Source organism: Gigantopelta aegis, chromosome 11 (genome assembly GCF_016097555.1).
Source record: "Gigantopelta aegis isolate Gae_Host chromosome 11, Gae_host_genome, whole genome shotgun sequence".
In the NCBI taxonomy this organism is placed as follows: domain Eukaryota; kingdom Metazoa; phylum Mollusca; class Gastropoda; order Neomphalida; family Peltospiridae; genus Gigantopelta; species Gigantopelta aegis.
Window position 1 is genome coordinate 18,686,694 of NC_054709.1, and position 12,239 is coordinate 18,698,932.

The following is a 12,239-nucleotide window of genomic DNA, read 5'->3' on the forward strand; positions in this document are numbered from 1 at the left end:
AACAGGAAAAAGTGCGACGTTTCTAACTCATTCAGGCGCATGCGTTTGCAAAAAGTATCGTAATGCGCATGTGCAGTTCATCATTTTCCATTTTTAAGACAACTACATGAAAAAATATATGTTTCTTAATTATGCACAGTTGCCGAACACTTAATTTATTCATTTTTTTTAAAGGAAAAATTCAATTTGTCAAGCGTTCTGGTCCGGTCCGCGTTTTATCAACACACATCGCTCACACTTGATGTCAATACTGATAGGCATTACGTCCATACCTGCGCATAATTTGTAAAATATAATTTTTTTAATGAATTGATTCTAAATTAACAAAATTTATATACTCAAAATTATTTACAACTGTTATGAATGTATTATGAATACTATTCACTACAATAGAGGCACAAAAATGTAGCATACCTTTTGCAGACCGAATATAATAATTGAAAACAAATTCTAACAACAGGGGTCCTAAAAATCATAAAAATTAAATTCTTTGGCCTTGTTGATCTGGCACGTGTGAGGTCATGTGACACGCACCGAAAGTTAATTCGTCTTTCTCCATTTTAAGTCAATTTCTACGAGTCATGTGGATCCGATATCGGTAATTTTAAGGAATAAACAAAAACGACTTAGTAAAATTAATGGTTTTAGGGTTTTGTAAAGTTTTGTATTTAGATAATTACTTTTCTCAACTTTATTGTTTATAAAAATGTTCCTGAACTGTGAAGAAAAACCTCATAAATGAACGACATGCCGATGACAACAAATCGGAAGTTGATTGCGCGAGCCGTGCACGAGAAAACAAAGTGTACGGAATTTGAAGCATTACGCAGTTAGGGATGTTGATGATACATATGCACATATATATATTTTATTGATTATTATCCACAATATACATATATTTTCTTTATTATTACTGACTTCCACCCTCATATCTCAGTACACATGTAGACAAACGTCAACTGGTACATGGGGGGGGGGGGGGGGGGGGTCGATGGGTTCGACCGGTCCACCCCCCTGAAATCGCTTTTTTTTATAATTTAATATATCTGACATTATATTTACTCAACATAGAAATATATGCCCAATATCTCTGCAATCTATTTTGGAACCCCTCCCTTTTCAAAATCCTATGCATTGGCACCCCCCTTTTCAAAATCCTATGTACGCCCATGTGGTAACAACTGGTAACCATTCACTGCAGTGTATACTATAGAACGTCCTGTGCAGAACCGTGCTGTGTAGGAACGTCCTGTACAGAGCCGTCATCACTATATATATTTTTTAATACGCACACGTTAAATATATATTCTTTTTTTTTTTTTCGAGTATTATCCAAAATATACATATATTTTCTTTATATACAAAATATATATTTATTCCCTTTACTGTTAATGTGTTTTCCACCATATCTAAGTATATAAAATACTAGACCGCCCTGTGTAGGAACGATACAAAATATATATTTATTTCCTTACTGTTAATGTGTTTTCCACCATATCTTATTATATAAAATACTAGACCGTCCTGTTTAGGAACGTCCTGTACAGAGCCGTCATCACTATATATATTTGTTAATACTATTATCCACAATATACATATATTTTCTTTATTATTACTCATGGGCGTACATGGGGGGGGGTTCGATGGGTTCGACCGACCCCCCCCCCCTGAAATCGCTTTTTTTTATAATTTAATATATCTGACATTATTATATTTACTCAACATAGAAATATATGCCCAATATCTCTGCAATCTATTTTGGAACCCCCTTTTCAGAATCCTATGTATTGGAACCCCCCTTTTCAAAATCCTATGTACGCCCATGTTACGGATTTTACTGACTCTCCCCCCATCTCAGTACACGTGTAGACAAACGTCAACTGGTAACGACTGGTAATCATTCACTGCATCACATGGGCGTACGACCCGGGAGGGGGGGGGGGGCAATTGCCCCTCCAAATTCGGGCAAAACAGTGGGGGAAATTCGGGCAGTTTTTATCTGGGTAAAATTTCGGGCAAATCAACCCCTCCAGCCCCCCTAAATTAAAGAGTCCTCATACGCCCATGCTGCAGCGTATACTATAGACTGTCCTTTGCAGAACCGTGCTGTATAGGAACGTCATGTACAGAGCCGATAAGGTTTTGGTCCGTTATGATCGTGGTATAACAAAGAATGACAAAGCAATGAAAAAAAAGGTCGATAAGTAACGAGCTACTCTCGACTCACTAACGAGCTACACTCGATTCAAAACCTATACTAGCTCAATCATTTACCTTTCGACCGACCGTTCAAAATTGCGCCAAAATTATTCAACAAAAACTGCGCACCATTTTCTCTTTGGCTTTAAAATGGCTCCACTCAAAATTCCATAGCACCACCACCACCACCCCCACCCGCCTGCTACCGATTCAATCGGACTGCTGGTGCTCCCTTGCACCTGCCAGTGCAGGCGGTCCCTCCTCCCCCCCCCCCCTTTCCTGTCTTGGACAAAGGGGCCGGCTCTTGTACCCACGACAGGCGTGCGCTACAACAGCTCGTTCTGAATGTGCACGTAAAACCCTATGACCTGACCTAACCTAATGAAAAAATACAGCTATTGTCCAAGTTTGTGGGACCCTGACGAGTGACACGCCACCTGTTTTATTATCTCCCCTGTTCTGAGCTAAGTCGCGGGAAAACCCATATAGGCTATTGTTACATAACATCTGTTTGCTGTAGCGAGGAATAACAAAATGACAGCTGCAAATGCATTCCAGATAGGCCTACTAATATTCTGTGTTATAGATTGCCAAGTCCATGGGAAGCAAGTAAAAGGTATTTAATTCCGTTTTATTATTCCATTAAATTAACATAGAGCGCTACGTTAACAGTTGATCAATGGAACGATGTTAACACATTTATTAAATAAAATAATATTTTAAAAATAATAATCTGAAAACAAGATTATTACTAAATATAAATTAAACACATTTATATATTAATTTGAGAAATAATTATTGTATACGTTTATTTATAAACACAGATCGCCGATATTATTGGCCTTCGGGAAATACCCAAATGGTGATTTCCCGAACCGATTCGACGAGTGGCGAACACAGGGTCAGGTCCGTACCTAGCAGGTGGGGTGGGGTGGTGTTGGAGTGTGTGTGGGACAAGGGACAGTTGAACCCACAGAATAATAATTTTTAAAATGCCCCTTTTATCTCAAAACTCACCTTTTTGGTCTTGTGTAGGCCTAATAATACATCGGCTGCTATAGGCGCGTTTACAGAGGAAGAGTTAAGTGTCGAACTCCATCCCTGTTCAAGCAAATATATACATGTAGGCTATATTTTTCTCCTTATAAATATGACTCTACACCCCCCCCCCCCTCCCCCGTATAAACGCCGGTCGCCACAGTCTAGACTCCCTTCGCCAACCCTGCTAAAATTCCCGCACATGTGCCTGTGTTAACTGGATTTGACGGCAGGTGTATCGGACTATTTTTGGTCTAGATCATTTTAAAGGGACATTCCTGAGTTTGCTGCATTGTAAGATGTTTCCGACTAATAAAATATTTCTACGATTAAACATACATATTAAATATATTTTCTTGTTTAGAATATCAGTGTCTGTACATTCAATGTGTTTCTGGTCGTCTTAATATTTGTAAGAAGCCCAAACTGGATTTTGTCTTCAAATAATTTCGTACGTACGAAAACATAAATTTTAGAAAATAAAATGAAATTTAACCTAGCACAAATATTAGAATTTTGCAATTTACTGATAAAAAGAATGTCAATTTTCAAATTTCACTTCTGATCCCACAACTAATATAAGAATTTACAATTGCCAAAATTGTAAGGTATATTAGCTGTGTGGAATGCTTATATGATAATAGTGAATTAATTGGGAAAACATTATAACGTGTAAGTATGTGTGTATTTGATCTCAAATACCCCTTGTTCCCTAATTTTGTCTTCCACGATGATATATGACGTTTGTTTTCTCTATACTGTACAGGAAAATGCGGAGAGGGCGAGTATTTCGACTCAGTTGTGGACCAGTGTCAAAGATGTCGGTGTTCGCCATCATGGGACGTCCCCCAGGGATGTACTCAGTACTGTCCTACAGCAGAAAATAAGAAACGACACGTGTTCATTGGTAACGTATAACATTGGAAGGGGTTTTTATGTGCATAAATTTATTCACGGGGGTGGATGTGAGGATGGAGTTGAGTCATTCTACCCCGGAATATATATAAAGAAAAAAGGATCGACCCCGAATGTCCTGAGTTTGTTGCAATTATACAGACCTGTCAACCTTTAGTCAAGAGAAAGCAGGTGTGTGTTGAAAAAGCAGGAGATTTTGTCAAAAAACAGGAGATTTTTTAACTGCACACAATTTAACACAACTTTTTAAAAAGTACTACAATAAGTTATATGAACACTACATAATGTCATGTATACTTGTCAACCATAGTTATTGGCATTAAAAAAACCCAGTATTTTGTTTTATTAAATTTATATATATATTATATTTTGTTTTAATTATTTTTAAATATTATTATAATTTAATAAATATTTTTAAAAATAACTCTTTTATCCAAAAATCTTAACACTAACAAATTTAAACATTAATTAGTACATTTACGGTATTACACTTACAGGTTGCATCATCGTTATTTGTGTTTCGTGAAAAGTAGACCCAAGACAAATTTATATAGGCCTAAATCTTATAAATTAATATTCAGTTTTTACTACAATAAGGTACAGTGACGTTGTACTTATTTAAAATCACTATAACCATGCAGTAAACATTGTATTTCCACTAATCATTTCTACTAATCATAAGTAAAAGCTCATTACTGACATCGTGTGAAATATACCGGAATTATACCTATTTCCGTGAGTAACGTAATGTCAAACACAAGATTTATTAATCGCAAGAAAATAATCCCTTGAAGTGTACTCTTGTTACTATTATTTTACTGCACAAACCTACAAATCTAATTGATACAAGTATTGTTTATACAGCTAATTGGTCTTTCTGTTGTCTTGCTTTGACATGTGATTTTGACATCGTGTGTATTGATGCATGCGTTCGCCGTCTACTCTTGGCACTTCCAGCCATAGAACTTTGCGTTATGTAATCCAGTGGGAAGACATTTTACGAGTCGGAGGTGTTATTAGGACTAAATTGGATAGTTTTATATATATGGCAACACTGAATGTCAATACACAGCCACGGTAGCTTGAATTTTTTTTATGCTAAGAAAATAACGATTTCCCGGGAGAAATGTTTTTCCCGCGGGAGATTTGATCAAATACTGGGAGTCTCCCGCGGAATCCGGAAGGGTTGACAGGTCTGCAATTATAAGATGTTTCTGATTTTATTTTCTAGAAAATGTGTGTATACTATTTTTTTTTTTTTTTTTTTTGACAGGCCAGCAGTGTGACTGGGGGTGGTACTGGGATGACAATGTTGAGGGGTGCGACCCCTGTGCGCCTTACTGCGGGATGTACAAGTCCAGCATGCCAGATGGTTGCAAAGCGTTTTGTTCAAACTACAGCACAGGTACAGCTTGGTTCCCATAAACTCTTACATAATTCATCTCAGATTGTCACAGACCAACGGCGTCAACTTTAACTAAAGGTTTCACGTTTAGCTCCATTTCTGAGTATATGTCACGGGGATCCTATAATACCCGTAACTGAATAAAACACGATTATCCAAATATCTCTCCTAACTGTATATCTATTAGATCTCTCTGTAACGGGCAGTTATACCCGCGTGGCTCGTCTCTAGGTATGATCAGAGATACGATCTTATATAAAGTATATATAATATAGCCCGTTATTTCACTAGAAAACACAACAAAAACACAATACACTTTGGAATCTGTATTAATACTATGCTGACAAATGTACTGCCGCAGTAGTTAATTAACAACAACAAATAATAACAACCCAGAACTGATCACTTAATTAGTTAATCTCTAGGTGTCTAGTTTACACAATATTCTAATCACTTCACCGTGACACAACACCCATACGTGTGATAATTAAGAAACGCTTCCAGGGGAACTTAATTAATAAAGGAATTACAACTCTATTCCTAACTGGTTAATTTTTAATTAACCCTTAACTACTCATTCAGTAACCTTGTAATACAGACTTAATACTAGTACATATCACCATAAAGACAATAACCTACAGTTTACCTAGGTCCTCTAGGATGACTGGTTAAGCTTTAATAATTTTAGAACAGTAAGCCTACAGTTTACTTTGTCAGATTACCGGAAATACTGTCTAAATAATATTGGTATAATACAGTATTAAAATATTTAAAGTCACATCAGTCACATCAAGGTTATACAACAGAGCAGAAAATATATAATTACCAGTCCGGACGGACAACGTTCCCTGGGAGCCTTCCTATGTTTCTCCCCGATAAATCTAAATCCTAGCTATTTATTACAAAACCGAATATCGCCTGGGGGCACATCACGGTCCTCCCCCTATCAAGTGAATTTTCCACAGCGACCAAGACTGCATATCTTTCTTAGAAGCCTAGACTGGTCGTCGCATAGTTCGCCAGCAATACCCCGATCGTACCGAACTAGCGGAGGTATTACGTAACTACTGGCCACATGGCCTCCGCACCTGGTCTGGGTGTGTGTTGAAAACAGCTCGACCACCGTCGCGAGGAGGTATTACGTAACAAAGTGCCCACCTGGGCTTAAGTGTATATTGGGACTGCACACGGCTCTCTAAAACAATTAATATCGCCACAGGCGAAAAGAATTAAGAGCATGTTCCGTCACAGTATACATACATACATACATACATACATATATATATATATGTGTGTATTTGTGCGTGTGTTTTAGTATCGTCAATATCATATATTAGGAATATAAATTGTATTATGCAAACACACGCAACTTTAATCCAGTCCGCTATTACTACATATTCAAATGACATAAGAATGTGGAGCAGTGTCTTTTTGAATGGAAATGACGTCAAACTCGAATGACGTCATTTTGCATGTCCTTGCATCAAAATAAACTAGTGCTTAACATTTTTTGTTTTCTGAACGCTGGACAGCTTTCAGTGTAAAATTGATATTCAAATGTTTGTATTTGATATTTAATGCATACGTCAATTATGGAGTGTCACCCTAGTAAGTTTGCTTAAACCTAGTCCCGTGACATCGATTAATTTACATCTAATTTGCAAAGTTATCAAATTCTTAAAGTATGTGATCTGAAAAATATCACATACTTTGTTTGCACTGAAAATGTAAGATATGACACACCACCACCACCACCACCACCACCACCACCACTATTACTACTACTACTACTGGCTATATAGGATGCTATTAATGGAGAGAAAGCATGAAAACTTATTTTAATCACATTTCACTTGCAGTAACTACCCTTTACACAATAAAACAATATGAATAAAGTCTACATAGTACATATTAACAGTTGTCACCACATTCCATCATCATCATCATCATCGGGGGTGGGACGTTGCCCAGTGGTAAAGCGTTCGCTTGATGCGCGGTCGGTCTAGGTTCGATCCCCGTCGGTGGACCCATTGGGCTATTTCTCGTTCCAGCCAGTGTAACAAAAGCTGTGGTATGTACTATCCTGTCTGTGGGATGGTGCATACAAAAGATTCCTTGCTGCTAATCGAAAAGAGTAGCCCATGAAGTGATGACAGCAGGTTTCCTCTCTCAATATCTGTGTGGTCCATAACCATATGTCCGACGCCATATAACCATAAATAAAATGTGTTGAGTGCATCATTAAATAAAACATTTCCTTTCATCATCGTCACCACCACCACCATCACCATCATCAAGCATCAAGCATCATTATCATAGTCATCATCAAGAAGTTTGTTTTGTTTAACGACACCACTGGAGCATATTGATTAATTAATCGTCGGCTATTGGATGTCAAACATTTGGTAATTCTGACTCGTAGTCATCAGAGGAAACCCGCTAAATTTTGTCTAATGCAGAAAGGGATCTTTTATATGTACTTTCCCACAGACAGGAAAACACATACTATGGCCTTTGTCTAGTTGTGGTGCATTGGTTGGAACGAGAAAACCCCCAAATCAGCTCAATGGATTCACCGAGGTGGTTCGATCCTGCAACGCAAGCACCTCAAGTGAGCACTCAACCGACTTAACTAAATTCCGCCCCCATCAACATTAAGATTACAATCACATTCTTCACCTGTCTTGCACAGTGGTAGAAAAGAAAAATGTTTGTTTTGTTTAACGACATCACTAGAGCACATTGACTAATTGTCAGAGGAGACCCGCTACATTTCCCCCAATGCAGCATGGGCAGGGTTTCTGCCAGAGGGTCAAATGGGTATGGTGCCATACCCAGATTTTTTGGCAGATTAAAAAAAAAAGAGTTAACTTTTGACAAAAATAATTATTCTTATCATTAATGTATGATTTTCATAATCCTAACCCTAAACTTAACCAATTTTCTGTCTGGGGGAGGCATCCCATACCCCCCGTTGACTGTGGTTGCATTCAATTCCATAGTGCCATACCCAAATATTTCTTTCTGGCAGAAACACTGATGGGATATTTTATATGCATTTTCCCAAAGGAAGGCACATACCACAACCTTTGACTAGTTGTGGTGCACTGGTTGGAACAAGATAAAAAAACCCAATCAGTTGAATAGATCCACGAGAAAAAAACCTGCAATCATTATCCGTAGAATGGGTCCACCTAGGTAGTTCGGTTCTGCGACGCAAGCACCTCAAGCGAGCACTCAGCCGACTGAACTGATGCTCATTGTTAGTTCTCGCCTGATGATTAGTTGTCCTCTTACGGCGTCCCACTACTGATATACCAAAGGCCGTGGTTTGTACTGTCCTGTGTACTAGAAACTACATATAATATGTCCCTTGCTACTTCTCCAGTAGGAATAATATATCTGTGTAGCGTTCTCTCCGTCTGTCTCGTTCTTTTGGGGGCGAGACGTGGTTCAGTGGTAACGCGCTCGTCTGTTTCGCGGTGGGCCTAGGATCGATCCCCTTCGGTGGGCCCATTGGACTGTTTCTCGTTCCAGCTAGTGCACCACGACTGGTATATTGAAGGCTGAGATATCCTGTCTGTGGAATAGTGTATATAAAAGATCCCTTGCTACTAATGGAAACAACATAGCAGATTTCCTCTCTAAGACTATGTATAAAAATTACCTAATGTTTGACATCCAATAGCCGATGCTTGATAAATCACTGGTGTCATTAATCAAAACAAACTTCAATTCTTGTTATTTCTGTCTGTATGTGTGTGTCTCGTATTATGACTCTCCGTCTCTCTCTCTCTTCCCTCTCTATCTCCCTATCTCTACCCCTCTCTCTCCCCTCTTTGTCTCCCATCTCTCTGTCCCCTCTCTCTCCCACACCTCTCTCACTCTTTCCCTCTGTCTCTCCTTTTGTGTGCGTGAGACACACACACACACACACACAGACAGACAGAGAGAGAAATTGTGTGAATTAATGCGAGTGTGTTTTCATTTATGTACGCTCATGAATTCATTATCACTGACATTTTCAGTTCCACGATCATTTTTCTTCATCATTATCACTAGCACCACCATGAAGACCGACTTTTCTTCATCATTATCACTAGCACCACCATGAAGACAGAGACTTTTCTTCATCATTATCACTAGCACCACCATGAAGACAGAGACTTTTCTTCATCATTATCACTAGCACCACCATGAAGACCGACTTTTCTTCATCATTATCACTAGCACCACCATGAAGACAGAGACTTTTCTTCATCATTATCACTAGCACCACCATGAAGACAGAGACGTTTCTTCATCATTATCACTAACACCATTATGAAGACAGACAGACATATCGGAAGCATGATCAGCGTCATCGGTATTATACCAATAATGAATTCATCATCATCATCATCATTAGCAGTCGCAACAGAAGATCACACCATATCAGTAATATGTCATATGGTCTCTACTACTGTTGTTACGTCAGAGTGACCATCCTGATGGAAATTATTTTCCGGAATTTTCTGGTATTTTCATTTTTAAGCGAGCAAACGCCCCTTTCAAAACGATAGTTTAAAGGTAGGGTCAACTCAAACAAGAGCCGTATGTGTTGGAAAAATGCATACCCGGACCACCAACACATACTGACACTTTAACAAATGAAAAACGCGTAATTTTAGAGTTAATTAAAAACCATGATTATTCCTGCTAACTGGGGGCAGCCATTTTGTTTTGTTTTTGTGACGTCCGGTGGTATAGCTTGGGGCGAAGTGACGTCAGCTCCGACCAACTCCAGTATGCACAGTGTAAACAAACGCTCTAATTTACGACAAGACGCTTCGCTTTCATCAACCTGACTTGTAAAACAACATAAATGACTTGATAGTATAATAAACTATTTAACTAAATATATTTCAGGTTACATCAATAGAACGAAATGGAGTTATAGAATTTTTCTTTTTTAAAAAACCAAAGAAAAAAATGCATACTATTAGGCCTATTGGTAGGGCATATTCGAGCAAAAACTACCACTCACGATACCCAAGTGATACTTTTCTTTTCTTTGGGACGATGTAATTGGTCAGTTTTGTGATTTTAGATGGGAAAGTCTACTTAATCAAGGGTTTCACTAAATTACTTACAGTAATAAAGCAGGGCGGTTGGTAATGTCCATTACGATTTGAGGTATATCCGTGCTGTTATCACACAATACCCTGTGATCTTCATAAAAGAGGCACGTCTTTTTAGTGTGTCTAGACACAGTGTCTGGGAACCGTCTGAATATACACCTGCCAATCAGGAACCACAAAAAGGCCACGGAAAGAAAATACCAATTAACCCAGAAAAACTCCGATTATTGTTTCAGTACGTGGGTTAATTTATGTACGAAACATAATACAGTTATTTCAACACTTTGACAATGGTGGTTTATTTTGTATTGAAAAATAGTATATAATTGATGCTGGCTTACTAGGATGGATATAATTACAGAACACCGCGATGCATCTGCGAAAATCAAGTATGTTTTGTTTTTTCATTTCGAAGGCTAATTCCTGATGTAACACGTTAGGTATTACGTAACCATCAGCTCGCCAGAGGGCGTATTCACTGGGATGGTACAAAATGGCTGCGCCCATTATATATAATAGTAGTCACATTTAACCGTTTTATTAATTAACTATACGATTATACTTGTTGATATTAAGCAATAATGTGCGTTATATATCGTTGAATATGCATACCAGGTCAAATGCCTTGATTGTCCCCTCCTTTAAAGCATGCGAAAACGCCATTTTTAAAAATATAAAAAATAATTTAAACAGCGCCATATTTGACATATTTCTAAAATAACAACAACCAAAGAGATACATAACAATAAAAAATTGTATTATTTATTGTAATATTATGTATTCAATAATAAAAGTATAAATCAATCCACATAAGTGGAAGAAATTTTCTACTTCCTTTTTAGGCATAGGCCTACTTTATGGCTTGTATAGTAAAACATGCTAAATAAAGATACTATACCTAGTACAGCAATTAACACACACACCACACACACACACAGACAGACTTTATTAGCAAATAGTGTAGTACAGTTTCACTCCCACATACAGATTAGTAATAAAGTGACAAACAAACTTGGGACCAATGTTATTTTTATGTAGGTACATTGCCACATTTGCACTATTTCATCAGTGGCGTCAAACTAATTTGTTGGGGGGGGGGGGGGGGGATCTTTAAAATGAATACATAAACTACATAACAAGTAAGACAAATTTCATACATGGCTTCAGTTTACTCGATTGTCAAAAACATTTTCATTGGTTGCCTGTTGACAAATACAGCCAATAGACAGACGTCTTAGTAATAGCACGAAACTGTCGATAATACCAAGTTCAGGTTGAAATGGAGAATGCAGAATGATAAACTCGGTATTTAAAAATATAGAAAATTAAAAATATATTCAGAAATGGTTGCTTCCAAAGAAAATAATGATAGCGAATCTGGAAACAAATTCCGGATATTTGGCATTAATTCCGGAATTCCAGATATGTGTTAAAAATTCCGGATTTTTCTGAAAATTCTGGAAAGTTGGTTGCCCTGACGTCATACTACTATATTTCTAGTGCTGGTGCTGCTATTATTGTTACTACTGCTACTGTTTGTACTGCTACAGTGTCTACTGTTA

The 12,239-nt window shown here is 37.7% G+C and overlaps 1 protein-coding gene across 1 annotated transcript in view; it reads left to right on the forward strand.

Annotated features, from left to right (window-relative positions):
* Nucleotides 1-2,681: 2,681 nt before the first annotated feature.
* Nucleotides 2,682-12,239, forward strand: part of LOC121384995 — an 11,308-nt gene continuing 1,750 nt past the window's right edge. Inside the window, exons 1-3 of the mRNA XM_041515518.1 lie at nucleotides 2,682-2,815; nucleotides 4,004-4,144; nucleotides 5,426-5,557. Coding sequence (XP_041371452.1) covers nucleotides 2,734-2,815; nucleotides 4,004-4,144; nucleotides 5,426-5,557 — 355 coding nt within the window. The 5' untranslated portion in view covers nucleotides 2,682-2,733. The remainder of the gene's footprint in view (nucleotides 2,816-4,003; nucleotides 4,145-5,425; nucleotides 5,558-12,239) is intronic.